The 16976-nt window shown below is 33.7% G+C and overlaps 1 protein-coding gene across 1 annotated transcript in view; it reads left to right on the top strand.

Moving 5' to 3' along the window:
• Positions 1-16508, top strand: part of TANK (TRAF family member-associated NFKB activator) — a 160788-nt gene extending 144280 nt beyond the window's left edge. Inside the window, exons 5-8 of the mRNA XM_006872020.1 lie at positions 5118-5191; positions 6121-6236; positions 12116-12696; positions 16160-16508. Coding sequence (XP_006872082.1) covers positions 5118-5191; positions 6121-6236; positions 12116-12696; positions 16160-16336 — 948 coding nt within the window. The 3' untranslated portion in view covers positions 16337-16508. The remainder of the gene's footprint in view (positions 1-5117; positions 5192-6120; positions 6237-12115; positions 12697-16159) is intronic.
• The last annotated feature ends 468 nt before the right edge of the window (positions 16509-16976 follow it).

Below are 16976 nucleotides of genomic sequence, written 5' to 3'. Positions count from 1 at the left end.
TCAGTTCTGACCCATAGCGATCCTCTTTAGGGTTTCCGAGGAGCGACTGGCAAGCATGAACCCCTGACATTGCAATTCAAACTGACTTTGCAGTCCAGTGCATCCATCAACTCACAGTGCCACACCAGACCATATATTGTAACAACTTCTTGTTAAGTGCCACCGAGTTGGTTCCAAGGAGCGGCTGGTGAACTGCCAACCTTGCAGTTCAAACAAACTGCAGTCCAGCACATTAACCCACAGTGCCACACCAGGATTCCATATATATACTAGAGAAGAGGAAATAATGGAGGGTTATTGCAACTAAGTTTCTGTTGACATATATATATATATGTGTGTGTGTGTGTGTGTATATGTATACATGCCAAAACATTTGTCATTTTAACCATTCTTAAATGTACACTTCAATAACAGTAATTATACTTGCCATGTTGTGCTGCCATCACCACTATCCGTTTCCAAAGTTGGTTTTGTTTTTTTAAATCACTACAAACAAACTCAGTACACCTTCAGCAATAACTCTACATTATTTCCTCATCCCTAGTAACTAGACTGAAGTCGTCAAGGACATCGTTCTTCTTGGATCAACCATTGAAGCAGCAGTCAAGAAATTAAACGACATACTGCATTAGGCAAATCTGCTGCACACGACCTTTTTAAAGTGTTGAAGAGCAAAGATGTCAGCTTGAGGACTAAGGTGCACCTGACCCAGGCCATGATATTGTCAATAGCCTCATATGCATGCAAAAGCTGGACAGTAAATAAGGAAGACTGTAGAAGAATTGATGCATTTGAGTTATGGTGTTGGAAGAGAATATTGAAAATGCCATGGGCTGCCCAGAGAACAAACAGATCTGTGTTGGAAGAAGTGCGGCCAGAGTGCTCCTTGGAGGTCAGGATGGTCAAACTTCGTCTCTCATACTTAGTACATATTGTCAGGAGGGACCAGTCGCTGGAAAAGAATATCATGTTTGGTAAGATGGAGGTCAGAGAAAAAGAAGAAGAACCCCAGCAAGATGGATTGGCAAAATGGCAGCATCAATGGGCTCAAGCGTGGCAACAACTGTGAGGTTTTGTTGTGCATAAGGTCGCTTTCGTCGGTACCAATTTGATGGCACGTAACAACAACAACAGTAACTAATACTTGGAATCCAGGATGGCCAGACTTTGTCTTTCATACTTTGGACATATTGTCAGGAGGGACCAGTCTTGGAGGATATCATGTTTGGTAAAGTAGAGGGTCAGAGAAAAAGAGGAAGACCCCCAATTAAATGGATTGGCACAGTGGCGGCAACAGTGGGCTCAAACATAGCAGCAATTGTGAGGTTGGCCCAGGATCGGGCAGTGTTTCGTTCTGTTGTGCAGAAGGTCGCTGTGATTCAGTACTGACTTGATGGCACCTAACAACAACAACAACAAAATAACTAGTAAAGGAGCCCTGATAGTGTAGTGGGTTGTGAGTTGGACAACTAACTACGAGGTCAGCAGTTTGAATCAACCAGCCACTTCATGGGAAAAAGATGAGGCTTTCTGCTCAATGAAGATTTACAGCCTCGGAAATCCTGTACAAGGAACCAACTCCATGGCACACAAGACCACCATCACCACCAGTAACTAGTAACTTCTATCTATTTTCCTTTGCCTGTAAGTGCATTCATACAATAAGAGACCCTTCATATTTGTCCTTTTATGTATATAACATATCGTTCAGCATGTTTTCAAGATACATCTATGTTGTATGTCTAAAACTTCACCCCATTAATTTCTAAGGCTTTCTCAGTTTCAGAATCAATCATTTTTAGTTTACATCAAAATAAATTTTGAAAGTATTGCTACTGTGGTTCCAATTCATACATGCATGGAGTATTTGAAACAAAGCATGTTTAAACATGTCTCTACAATCAGTAGATGGCTGCAGTTATACTCTTGCCTTAGCCTCGTAGGGTGCCTTAAAAAAAAAAAAAAAAGGATACTCTTTGTGGCATGGGAAAAACTATTTTGAGGTCAGCACTGGTATCAAATTTTTAGCAAAACTCAAATGAACATCTTTCTAAATATCTGAAGTTTTGCAACAAGTTTACTGGAATGCTTCTTATAGAAAACAACAGTGTTTAGATGGATCAAACATTTTAAAGGTCTGAAAGAACCTCAAAGATGAGCTAAAACAGGGAAAACCATCAACCTTGACAAATGAAGAAAATGTGATTGTGGTCCAGAAACTGATGGCAGATTATAGAATTACCATTGGTGGGGTAACTGTGGAAGTTGGGAATCTCACATGGTTGGGCATTTTCAATTTTAAGCAAACATACTGCCCTCAGCAGGTTTTTGCCTCGATGGGTGCCAAAATTTTTGCACAAAGATCAGCTGTCTCAAAGAACTGATCTTTCCATCAGTTTTGTAAATACGATCAAAGGTAATGAAGAACTAGGGACAAATTTTGCATTTACCAATATGATCCTAATAGCAAGATCCTGTCAAAACTGTCTCCCAAAGAGATCTGCTAGGACAGTTGAATTCTAACAGAAAAGTCAGCTCAGAAAGTTATGGAGACTGGTTTTTGAGATTCCAAAGGGATAATTTAGATAGATTTTCATGAAGAACACAAGGCAAACATGATAAATAATTATGAAGAAATTTTAAGAAAATTGAAAGCAGCATTAAGTGAGAAAAATCCAGGAAAGCTGCGTTGAAGGATTATTTTCCATCATGACAATGTACCTGCTCAGTCTTTGAGGGTGGTGGAAATTGTCCTACGTGGAATTTCATTGGGAAATTTTCCCACATACACCCCGGAACCCTGGTGACATAATGGGTTGGTTACACATAGGGCTGCTAACTGCAGGGTCAGTAGATTAAATCTCCCAGCCACTCTGAGGGAAAATGATGAGGCTTTCTGATTCCGTAAAGATTTACAGCTTCGGAAACCCTACATAGAGTTGGAACTGACTCGACAACACACAACTACCACCACCACCCTACCCACCCTACAGCCTGGATCTTGCCCCTTTAGACATTTTGTTGTTGTTGTTCACAAAACTGCCATTTTGATGTATAAACTGAAGAACGCAGAACTATCTTCAGAGAAGATTTGGAGAGATGAAAAACACTGCCTTCAATAATAATGTGTGGACCTAAATGGAGGATACGTCAAGAAACAAAACTGTTTCACATTTTGACACCTCTGTATAATAAAGGTTTCTGTGATTACTTACCTTCACATAATCATGTATCTTGTTATGATATGTTTGTTATTAAATGCTGCCTTACAGCGACCATATATGGGGTTTCCGAGAAGCAGCTGGTGGATTTGAACTGCCAACCTGCAGTCAGCAGTCCAGTGCTTATCGTACATCAGCACACCAGCACTCAGTTAAATTACCATTTTTTTTTTTTTTCAATACGCCTCTTGTCCGATTTTGGTAATAAAAGTATAAGGATAATCTCTTAAAGTTTCTTTTTATCCTTATAGCATCTTGGAAAGTTGACTTTAAAACGTTGCCTTTCTTTCTAGTCCACATTGAAATCCAGTGACTGTTCTAATTGCAGATAACACTAAAGAAAAACCTTGTCTACCACTTTTAAAAACAAACTGCGAATGTGAAAATGTTTTCTGATGTGACTACTTTATAAAGCTTAACTGCAGTTTTAATCCAGAAGTCAGGACATAAATGTTTGTCAGACAGTATGCAGCAATAAAATGATCTTTATTTTACCTCAGTCTGATGATGTAACATAAAATCACAAATTGTGTTGTCAGAATTTTATTTTGCTAACTCAGAGCTACTGTATAACAACACTGTTCAGAAATGTTAGGCAAGCTTTTTAGTATTTAGAAAAAGCTGTAAATGAGAACAAAGTAAGTTGGAATAGATATTTTAAGAAAAACAAACTGGACTTTTTTTTCTTAAAGGATAAATAAGATTTATTAGAAACTGAAAAAAAATTATTTTGAAAATCAAGAAGATAAACAATGAAGTAAAATCTTTCATTTTTTGAAATAAACAATGACCTTAATTGAGTAAAATCTTACAAGTCACTAAACATAAATGCCCACTGGTTTGAATGTGAACTAAATGTGAACTTGATTTTAGCTGAATTACCATGTATAATTTTATAATACTAGGACTTCTTCAAATCACTGAGTTTGTTAGGTCACAGTTTCAGAATATAGCTTCCTATTAAGTGCTGTTGAGTCACTTCTAACTCAGTGACCATGTATGAAGTTTTGGAGAAGAAGCTGGTGGGCTTGAACAGCCAAACTTTCGATTAGTCCCATGGTTATCCTACAGTGCCACACCAGGGTCCCCCAAAATTTTATAACAATGATTTTTTTTTTTTTTAATCTGTGCTACAGATGATTATTACATGTTTTTTAATGTTGACTTTTTAAATATCAGAATAAATGTAATACCAATGTAAGCCACAGGGTGGGAGTGAAAGGTAAGAACTTGTGTGGAAGTAGCTTAAATACATTGTTGCACTGTATTTATAAACCTTTAAAATGCTTGTTAAATGCTAAGGAGCTACAGCTTGGGTTTTCTTCTTCCTCTAATACAGCTGCATTTCTCAACAAAGAGCAAGAAAATGTAAAGGCATGGGTATCAATGTTTAGTCCACTATTAATGAATAGAGCATGAGAAGTAAATACACTCAGATTCCCCCAACTTGGTCCTGTCAGGTTCTTGGTTATCAGAGTAGCAATTTTAACCAATAATTAAGTTTGGATTTTTGTTTTGTTTTTTAATTACCAGTATTGAAAATGTTGTCAGAAATATTTCATGTCTTTTTGCTGTTTTTCTACCTCATTTTCTTCTTTCCTTGATTTTTCCAATTTAAAATAAATTCTAATGTACAGTATTTCAGATATACATGTGCATTTACATGTGTACATAAAATGGCTTCTAGAAGTCCATGGAAAAAATCCATTCAATTTTAATTCTAATTTTCCACAAACTTTTTGAAGCCCTCTCATATGTATGTGTTTATATATGTAAATAAAACTGTCTCAGCTTCATTTGTAGTATGGAAGATAAATTTCCCATTATATTTTCTGTTAACCCTTTATTATTTGAGTTTAGAATGGCTTTAAAGTGATAATCATTTGTGTCTTTAAGGTAAGAAGACAAGAGGTTTCTTCTAGAAAAGAAACTTTGCCAAGTAATGTTGACATTCCTTTATTCCATGAAAGGTAATTCTGTAAGCTTCTTTGCCAACTCTAAAAATTATAAATGAAGAAATACAGTTTGTAATGGTTAGTAATTATAAGAAAATAGCAACATTTTCTTAAGAACTGTGGGAGAGCAACAAAACTATAAACTTGAGGCTCATACATGTTAAAGTGACCTAATTAAAGTCATATTAATTAATGAATCTAAAACCTGAATTAGCTGAAGCTCTACTCTTTAAGTATACCAACTATTATTACCACATTGTTTTATATGGACCCTAATGTGAGCTTGTGTCCCATTGTGGTGCTGTAAGATAAGTACTGGACGGCTAATCACAAGGTCAGTGGTTTAAACCCACCAGCTGCTCACTGGAAACTCTATACTGGGTCCCATTGAGTCAGAACCTGCTCAATGGCACTTTACAACAACAATATGAACCTTACCAAAATGAAGAATAATATTTAATGCTTCCTATTTGTTTTCAGAGAACAAAAGTTAATGCATTAAAATTTCTAATGTAGGTAAGAATAAGAGCCAACGTGTGATATATGAATAAGTAGATGTGGTAGTCTGCGCTGTATTTATGTATTGTTGTTGTGTGCCATCTAGTTGGTTCTGACGCACAGTAACCATGTATGTATGTTTTCCAAGGAGCGGCTGGTGGGTTTGAACCACCAACTTTGTGGTTAATAGTCCAGTGCTTATTCTACAGCACCACACCAGGACACCATATTTATGTATTAAAACTTTTAATTTGCCTCTTACTTTGTGCATAGTTCTCTAAACATTGGAGTTGTTATGGAGCATTTGCTCGGAATTTGAAATAATATTTAACTTTAACCTTTCAGTAACTGCTTCATGGTGCATAAAAAGTTGGTATGTATAAGTTTAATTGTGATTAAAAAATACATGAAAATTATAGCCTTATCTTGATTTTTTTTTTAATTAGGGATTTTATAGAGAAGACATTCTGGGATCTAAAAGAAGAATTTCATAGAATATGCATGCTAGCAAAAGCACAAAAAGAGCACTTAAGCAAACTTAATATACCAGACACTGCATCTGGTAAGGCTTGATTTAATTCACAATAATATTAATTGTATTGGTATTTACTTGAAATTTTTTTTAAGGTGAAGTTTTTTAACAATATTTTTAAATGCAAAAAGCAGCAACTTGACCCCTTCATCCTTCTATTTGAACAGATGAATGCTGTTTCCATTTATTGAATTATGTCATTATTACCTTTTTTCCTCTTTGATATTGTATGTGGTACTGTACAGATAAAATTGAGTGACATAATTATAATCATTTCAGTGAGAAGCCCCAACTTGGAAAAGTAAAAAATAAATATAGGGTATGTCTTTCAAAGCTGTCATTTGCTAATTTGGGGGTTTTATTAAACATTAAATTGTGTAAGTAAGCAACCTTGAAGCCCAACTACTATCTATGAGGTAAGTAAAATTATAACACCAGGTCTGTTTTTAACTTCTACTTGAAAATTAGTTGATAGCTATGGTTATATTTTTATAATTTGGTTCAAGAAATAAACACCATTTCCTGAGTACCAGTTCTATTGGGAAAAAAAGTAAAAGTGTTTTATAAATATAATGTAAATGGATTATCTCTTCTACACATTTGTTTTACTATGATTTTTAAAAAGCTCCTCCCTTCCCTAAAATCCCAACTAAATTCCTGGTGTTTGCTTCAGTAGTGTGATATGACTAATAAAATAACTAGGGACTCAATCTGGCCACCTAGTAATTCAGTAAATAAAAGAGAAGGTAAACTGATGACTTGTAATGATAAATTCTCCTTTACTCTTATGATTTGAGATATCCTGTATACAATTCCCAAGAGATGTGATTTATAGTTTTCACTCTAAGGGATGTTTCAGCAGTGCTTATTAGCACCCCTGTAATGAAAGAACACTTCCCATTTCTTATGGGTCTTATATACTGACTATTTAAATATAATTGCATAATTTAAATTTACTTCTTACTACTACTATTTTATTTTCAGCAAAGTTGCACATTGTGTTATTGGAGAAATAAAATAATTTTTGTAGACATAATTTATCTCTTCTCCTTGCATTTCCCCACTTCCTCTAAAATAACTCTTAATTTGTCCTCTTAATTTTGTCCTTGTTTTGTAATTGAACTTTTGTACAAACTAAAGATACTAGGTACTTTTTAAGTAAAATTATTTTTATTTAAAATATACTATCCATAGGGATATGATACCTAGAATTCATAAACACACTTTTTTCAATAGCATCTTATCAAAACATTGCATTGCTGACACATTCTATGTTACAAAGAAAATTTATCCTGTTATGAATAGCTTAATACTCTGACCATTTTTAAATTACATGGGTCTCAATCTTAGTATGTATCTGTCAACTAGAACACTGAGTGTTTAACTTCGATTTTTCTCCCACTGAAACTGCTTTACTAACACTATTCTTATGTTCTATATTAACTGTATCACAAATAACAAATACAACATTATTCTTCAAATGTTAATAGATCTCGTGAACTACAGACACCAGTGAATTTTTGGTGGGTATAAACAGAAACCAAAATATGAAGTATTAAGCCTTTGGCAGATGAGATTAAAGGGAAAACAAATATTTAGAAAAAATATGCTTATTTGGGTTTTCTAAGTATGAATACTACATTAAATAAAAACAGGAATTATTCAAATATTCTAATGGTATTTCTGGGAAAATAATTTTAACATCTCTATATATTTTAAATATTTTCATGTCATTTATATTAAAATTTTGTTCAATTTTAAATAACCAGATGGAACTCATGACAAATGATACTTTTTTTTTTTTTAAGTATATCTAAAACCATAGAGGATGGACCTGTTTGAATGGAGATTAGGAGAGAAGGATATATAGGATGAGGAGTTACAAACAGCTATCAGGTGTTTTTCTTTTGTCAGTATACAAGATAATTAAACTGAATAGTCTAAATGAACAGCCGCTAACGTTTCTCATTTTACTTTTTCTCTTGCAAAAATAAGTATTCTTGAAATAGACAAACATAGAAATTGAAAAGTAATTTGCTCATCTGATTATGTTTCTCAATGGGGTATCAGGATGATGGATGCTTTCATGTTCGCATTCTGAGTTTTAACTTTTCTAAGCTTGGTCTCTTCTAGTGGTCCGAGGAATCTTAGGTTTAAATTTTTATAAAAACATAACTTGCACTGCTTGTGTAGATTATCTCAGAAGATTACTTAAATAAAGCTAAGGCTGTATGGCAGCTAGCTATGCTGAGAGACAACATCTGCTTTATTACACCTATTTGATTTCTGCATGTTTTGTTTACAAAGAGAATAATAGGTCACTGAGTAGAAAAGTAATCACATGTCTGTCAATTTTGGGACTCCTGTCTATATATATTGAAGCTAGCTTTTCAAATTAATATAATGTCTGTAGGCACAGACTCTAGACTACTTGATTTCGATTGCTACATGTACCACTCACTATCTGTATGGCCTTGGAATTAAACTCTGTCCCAGTTTCTTCACATGTAAAATGGGGATAATAATAGTGCAGTGCAAACAGTTAACACCATCAGTACTAACTGAAAGTTTGTACGTTTGAGTCCACCCTAAAGTACCTCAGAAGAAAGGCCTGATCATTTACATTCTAAAGATCAGCCATTAAAAACTCTCTAGAACACTTTTCTACTCTGGCACACATGGGGTCACCATGAGTCAGAGTTGACTCGATGGCAACTAGTTACTGGTCACCTACAGATGATTTTGATTGTTAAATGAATCGATGCCCATATCATGCTTATGAGTTAGAGTGGACTCCATGGCAACAGGTTTCTGATGGTGGAACACAAAAATGCTAATAAATGTTCATAGATTTTGAAGTCTTTGCATTCTCCCCATATCATTGTAAAGATTATTTTGATAAATCTTAACGCCTTCTTAGGTGTTTACAAACTTTGGTTATCTTTCCTGGTGTGGCACTGTAGGATCAGCACTGGACTACGAACCACAAGGTCAGCAGTTCAAACCTACCAGCTACGCCATGGAAACCCTGTCCAGGGTCACTGTGGGTCAGAACTGAGTCAATGTCACTTAACAACTACAGCAACAACAAACAGTTGGGTTTTCCTAATTCTATTATCCAAATTAGCAAATGTCATCTACAAAACTATTTCTTACAATTTTCTGCCAGTCTCAAATCTACTGCCACAACAAAATGACTACTTTGGAGTTAATGAACTCTAAGAACTTCTGTTTGAATCTTTAGCTAGTTCAAAGAAACCTAGCTAAACATTTGAGGTTGCGCAAGATTAGAGTATCTAATAAATGTAGAAGATGAGAAAGAAAATACAGAATCATTCAGAATGCATTTATTGACTGCATACTATCTGTCAGGCGTTAGGCAAGGTACTGGGGATACATGGGGACCAAACAATAATTTAAAGCCTCAAAAATCCTACAGAGGTGGACTTGCAAATAAAATACATTGTTTTGTCCTTCGGGTACTTAAGAGTCATGTCTAAAGCAGTCTTGGCGCATCAGGAAGATCCAGTCAAAGAAATCCATGTCTAAGGCAAGATGTGAAGGACAAATCAGTTAGGCAAAGAGTAGTGGGAGGGGACACTTCAAGCAGGCTACACAGCATATGCAAAGGTTAAGAGATAAGAGAACATGGCTATTTTTTTTTAAACTGTGCTAAATACATTATGGCAAAGTTCAGTTAGCTAAGCACTTAATCTCTGTGCCACCAGAACTTGCTGGTGAAAAGAAGAGACAGTGAAAAGTAAGCATGGGGAACTGTCCAGGAGCCAGCTATGGACACACAGTGTTGTGTGAGGTTTTGGAGTGCTGAGGACCTTGGAGAGCCATGATGAGATTTCATTAGGAAAGTGACATAATGATGACATTTATACTTTAGAAAAACTGCAATGTAGAGAATGGATAGAGTAGGAGATAAATTTAGAGACAATGAAACCATTGTAATAAGCAGTGGTATATAACAGGGTGACTTGAAGTTGGTTGTATTGTGCTACATATAATGTTCAAATAGAAAGTATCTTGCATTAGAATATGCTAGGGCAAAAAATAGAGAGGTGGCATGAGGCTGCCAAGACCAAAAGAAAAGGAAAAGTAGATGACATTTGTTAAGTGTCTTCACAGCCTTGGTGGTGGTGGTTATGTGCCATGGAGTCGGTTCCAACCCGTAGAGAAAAGACCCTGCATAGCATTTCCAAGGCTGTAAACCTTTCTGGGAGCAGAAAGCCTCATCTTTCTCTTGAGAAACAGCTGATAGTTTTAAACTGCTGACCTTGAGGTTAGCAACCGAACTATGTCACCAGAGCTCCTTCTTCAGCCTTATGGGATGATTAAGTACCTTCTAACCTGAACAGACACTTAGCTAAGGTACTTTGTGTGCCCTGTTTACTTACCACTGCTGAAGTCTCCATTTGTGAATTGAATAAAGTGCTGACATTTGTTGTTGTTGTTTAACCATTTCTCCATTTAAAATCATTCTCAAATACGTACAGTGCCAACTTCACTGCTTTCTTGAACTGACATTATAGCTTTTTTTTACATATATGTATATATATATATAAGTTTTGTGTGTATATATAACTTATGTATCAGGATGATCAGTGTGGAGAATACTTTGATCATGTTGGGTGTTTTTCTCTATTGAAAAAAAATGTAGGTCTTGTTGGCCCTGCATTAAACTGCTGTGTTTTCTGTACTCTTACATCTGCTGCTTTGTTTTTCTTGTCTCCTCCATGCTTTCAACTCTTCATGTGAAGGATGAAAACTAATACTATTAGGTGTGTTACTCTAAAAACTTATTAGTGATAGCATAAAGGATTATCTCCAAGCATCTCAAAACTCACTTTAGGAAGTAATTCTCAAAGTATCAGAATTTAGAATTTTTTTCTTTTGTCTCATACATTAAAGTAATAACATAAATTTTAAAAATAATTTCTTTTACATAATTCAGGAAAATAACTTATTACAGTAAGCAAATATTAATTATCTACTAATGTCGGCCTTTAGCAACTCATATATATCCTTTAAATTTGGTGCTTCTATCCAGAACCAAAATGAGAATAGGATTAAATTCATGTTTCCATGGACCTAGTAGCTCTAATTCTGGCTTCTCAGCAGCTCTGTTTACCCCCCTTCTGTCTTCTCCCTATGTTCTGGGGAGCTGAACCTATTGGAAAAGTGGCTTTTTAATAAATGGTTTACAGAGGCCATGTTTTCTAGAGTCTGTGGGATCTACCCTAGGTTAAAGTGAAGGCTTTTTTTATGGTGAGAAAATCATACGTTCACATACAATTTTCTTAATATGCATCCTGATGTTTCATCTTTCTTTTGCCTCTATACTTTTCTCCCTAATCCCCAACCACCATCACATGGATTACTGAGAGTAAATCATGGCAAAACTGATTGATGTTATACTTAATTACATAGTCATATTAAGAAATGAATGGCCTAATTCATATTGATTATTTACACTTGCACACACACACAGATGTGTATACCTAGTAAGGATTTTCGCTCAAAACAACTTATTTGTCAAAGTTAAGTTCGCATTTGCAGCTTCTTCCATTATTGACAGAATGTTTAAATGTATACACCAGAAGTAAATGTTTTTATAAGTGTGGAGCAGTATAACTGTGGACAGCATATTAAGCTTACAGCAAAAGACTTAGGGAAAGACAAAGTAGTCAGACTGTAACTAATAAGCTGTGTTCCCATTTACCCGCCGGAGGCTGCTAATATTTCTGTGTAGCACAGTAGCAAATATAAAAATCCCAGTTGTCTTCAGTTGTCATAAAAACCAATAGAAAAATAATATTCATCTGTCCAAAGCTGATTGAACAGATTTTTAAGAATGATTTGAATGTGACTGTTTCCCTTTTATGTTCTTTCCCCTGCAGAAACACAGTACTCTGTGCCTATACAGTGTACGGATAAAACAGATAAACAAGAAGTGCTTTGTAAGCCTCAGGCTAAAGATGATATAAATAGTAATGCACCATGCATCACATCTGTCACACCAAGAGGGCTGGGCCGAGATGAGGAAGACACCTCTGTTGAATCACTTTCTAAATTCAATGTCAAGTTTCCACCTATGGACGGTGATTCTACTTTCTTACATAGCACTCCAGAGAGACCCAAAGTTCTTGGTCCTTCCACATCTGAGACAATGTGCCAGGACAAATTTAATATGGAGCTCAGAAACAACTCAGGAAAATTCATTAAAACAGAAGAAATTTTATTTGAAAATCAGGCAATTGACCCCATAGCTTCAGCCATACAAAACCTTAAAACAACTGACAAAACAGAACCTTCAAATCTTGTAAACACTTGTATCAGGACAACTCTGGATAAAGCTCCGTGTTTGCCACCTGGAAACCATAATGAGTTATATGTAAATACATTCCCACTTCAGGACCCATCTGATGCACCTTTTCCCTCATTCGATTCCTCAGGAAGCACTATCCGAGGACCACAGCAGGTAATTGTTTTGCTTTAGCAAATATAGTATGTATGAATACACGTTTTGCCGTATATACACAGATATGTATATCTTTTAGGTTATTGACTTTATTTTTTTTAATTAATGAATAGCCAAAATTAAAGTTTTTAAAAAAATATTAAGCCTGTAATAAATAACATGACATGAGGTAAACTGTAAATATGATAAAAGCCCTATAATAAAGAAAATTAAAATTTATGGCACATTTTTAAATATATGTAAACCTTATTTATGGTGTCACTTTCTTAGTCCCTTATTCAAAGCTTGTTTATTCAATATCAATATTATCACAGGATTCTTTATTAAATTTAATACCATGAAACAAATGATTTCTTATTAAACTATATATTATTGTAAGACCGAATAATTTTCCATAAGTAAATCATTGTATTATATATTTCTATTCATCAAAATAAGTGAACTGTCTTGCACCTAATTTCATATTCTCAGAATGTAGATCTATAGGGTTAGTTTTTGATTTCTAATCTAGCACTGAGTATGAAGCCTAATATATATGTTTTAAATAATCTCTACAACCGTATGATTTTAGCCTAATAACTTTAATTTTTTTAGGCTCACGGACTATTACAGCTCCCATTCCACTCCTACCCTTCCTTTTAGATTTAAGTCTATCACAGAATGGTTCTTGTAATTTAAAGCAAACCCTGAAGGCAATGAAAATGTATAATTGTTACAATAATGATAAAAACAAACAGAAACACATGAGAGTACACATTGATGTAGATGTCTGTATAGCTTCCATTTGTTCCATGTATATACTCTGCCTTGAGAAACTTAATTAGAAAAAAAAAACTTAATGAGTACATTTTGATTTTATGAACACTCTTGTAGGTTTAGTTAGACCTTTAGATTATCATACAAAGGAGGCTGCAGTCATGCTGGGGTATATTTTAGTAGTAGGAAGAAGAACTAGGCAATATCTGACAATAAGTCTTAATTATTAACTCACTTATATTCCACATTGTACCTTATTTCTCATCATAGTCTCAGTTATAGTTGCTGCTAAATGAAACAAATTAAACAATTTCATTTATTGCCAGTAGAATTCCTGTGGAGCTGTGAAGTACATCAGTTCTAATACTTGTTACTTTTTTCTCCATTATATCTCTTGCTTGTTCTTTTACTAGTTAGTCTGTGCGTTCATGTTTCAGTAGATGGCACCCTGCATTGTGCATTTGCTTTCTATACTACAGCAAGGGAAACAGCTGGTATGTGATTACAACTTGATGGAGAAGTATACAGCTTAAAAAATGCAGGAGCATTGGTGTTGAGCTGTCACAAGACATGGGGCATAAGGTTAGATAATTGATACTTTGGCAGAAAAAGCAAAGAAATTAGTTTGTTTTGAAGGCCATGTTACAGTTTGGGATTGAAAGAATATTTCTAAAATAGATTTTTTTTAAACATGTATTTTATTCATAATAATTGTATGATCAATCCAAAATTCTTGACTTGTTGATAGATAGTAACAAAGAGAAGTGAAAATTTAGTTACCTATTTCAGATTTTGACTTTATATTAGTCATTACTACTTAAAACTTTTTTCATATGTTCAATTATAATAAACTCTAAAATATATCTGCTGATCTTTGCTCTATGTGATTTTCATTTTTTTCTTTCTTTTGCTGAGTCAGTTATTGGGTCCCAACTGAATTTTGTGGGAAATCAAATCTGAACTAATAAATCCTAATAGAATAAAATAAATATGGAATTTGAAGGTAAATTGGTAGTAAAAGATTGACTTAACTAAATTTAGAAGCTAACTTGTTTCAAAATCCATTTCTTACTATTTTATAGATCTCAGTAAGAATTAGCTCTAAAGTGATACTTTTATTTATATCCATACCAACTTCCCATTAGAGTGGTGCATATTAACCAATTGTACTTTTGGTTTAAGCTGCAAATTTTAAAATTTGAATCTAGTTAACTAACTAGATTTTTGCTTATATATATCATGATTACTACTTTTATCATAGAACAAAATTTTTTCCTAAGAATCTTATTTTACTCCCAAGTTTTTTAAATAATACTTTTTGTTTTAAATAATACTCTTTTTATGAAAAAATTCTGAGATTGTCACAAAAGAAATTTAGTCAATGTTACAAGCCTTTCTTGAACTGATATTTGAATTGTACTTCAGTGCCTAAACAGCTTTGTATATTTACACCAACTGTACACAGCTGTCCAGTAATGTTTATAAGACGACAAGTGATAGTGTGAAACTCAAATATTTCAATTAGTAATATACTGTTTAAGTAAATGATTGGTTAACTAGATAGAAGGTAGTTAAAAGAATGAAAACTAACACTATCAAGTATGTTAAGTAGCATCAGAGGGTCTCTTCAGGCTTCTCAGAACTTGCTTAAAAGATAATTATTCTCAAAGTATCAGAATTTCTATTTTGTTTTTTTCTTTTGGCTCTTAAAGTAATAAAGCAAGATTTTTTAAATACTGCGGTTTATACAATTCAGGAAAATAATATTATAGTACATTATGTATTGAGCAACTAGTATTCATTATTAAGCTAAATGCTATTTCTTGCTCTTCTACTCAAAGTGAAGGATAGATGTAGTTATTGAAGGATCTTTACGGGCCGATTAGAGTGGAATGGAGGTGGTTCTGTTGAATCACAACTTTCCATAGTTCTTTAATTGAACTATTATAGACAGGTTTCACTTTATTCCAGCATAAAGAATGGTAAGAAGACCAAACTATGCATAGTGTAACAGGAGCAAGTAAGAAGTCAAAAGTATACTTCTCATATTAGATTCTGTTGATGAATAATTAAATATTTGAAGTTTCAAGAAAAATGATTTATCAATAAAATTTGTTTGCTAGTTTCAAATTTTTTCTTTCTAAAATCAAAACACTGATTGATATGACTTGTTAATTTGTATACTTATTTATAAACAAATAAGTGCATTTGTTTATAAATACTAAAATTTAAATTGCTGTTGATTAAAATGTATGCCTACCTATGCATCTCTTACCCAAGTATAGTATGGACTAATAAAGACTTTATAACCTAAAATTTCTATTGTAAAATAGAAAAGGTAGATTTTTAATAAAATTATCTACAGTATTTATCATTGTTCCAAAATTCCTGCCCTTGTGATGATGAGTATTAAAAATTGCTGGTGTTAGAAGCTGGCATATTTTTTAATATGTGAGAATAAAATGCATGAGCAGGTATCCTAAGTGGCTTTTAATCAAAACATTGCTGTGCCCTTTATGAAAAAGAGAATTGAATCATGTCCTCATGTTAACTTTAATGCAAAAGTAATTTGCTTTCGTATTATGAAACTTCAGCACTTGGTGGTTATTATTAAAGAATTTCAAATACATACACATAACTCATTCAAAATGCAAGTTGATTTTAAACACAAATAACAGAAGATGTTTTTGTTTATTTGTTTTTGCAGCCTGTTTGGAAGCCCTATCCTAATCAAGACAGTGACTTATTGGTACTAAGTGGTACAGACTCAGAACTGCATATACCTCGAGTATGTGAATTCTGTCAAGCAGTTTTCCCACCATCCATTACATCCAGGGGGGATTTCCTCCGGCATCTTAATTCACACTTTAATGGGGAGACTTAAGACATTTGGAAACAGACATATCAACTTCTATATGATTTTGGTTTTGTAATACTATAAATACTTGATTGTAAACTTAAGAACATTTATAGAAAAATTCAGTGCTGTATTTGAATTTTTTTCCAACCTTAAATTTGTAACTGTCTTAATTATCTTTTAAAAGATCATTCTGTACAGATCTATAATTCATTGTTTTCATGTTTACAGTGTTATCAGTATCATTCAGAATTATTGTGACTTAAGTTGTATAATCATAATTCAGGTATATTTCAAACACTTCATCTAGTTAGAGCAATTGGACTTAGTAATGTTAAATGTTTATAGGGATTTTCTTTCCATTTGTTTTCATCTTTAAATGTAGATTATTTATGATACAGGTGATATTCTTTTAATAATCCTATAATAAAGGGTAATAGCATAAACATCTAACCTAAAAGCCAAACTTAAGACATTTGTTGGCCGATGATAAAATCCCTGGTAAAATCAAATAATTTAGTTTTTTAAAATAACATACATGGTTTTAATTGTTCCTTTGTATATAGTTACATATAAAAATAAGTTAGTATTAAAAGGGTTACTTATGCTGTGATCACTAAGGTCTTCTTTGTTTCTGAGTAAAAAGAAATGAAATAAATCACATTTT

Source organism: Chrysochloris asiatica, unplaced genomic scaffold (genome assembly GCF_000296735.1).
Source record: "Chrysochloris asiatica unplaced genomic scaffold, ChrAsi1.0 scaffold00181, whole genome shotgun sequence".
Lineage (NCBI taxonomy): Eukaryota > Metazoa > Chordata > Mammalia > Afrosoricida > Chrysochloridae > Chrysochloris > Chrysochloris asiatica.
Note: the sequence above shows the minus strand (reverse complement) of the source record. Positions and strands in the feature narration are given on the sequence as shown.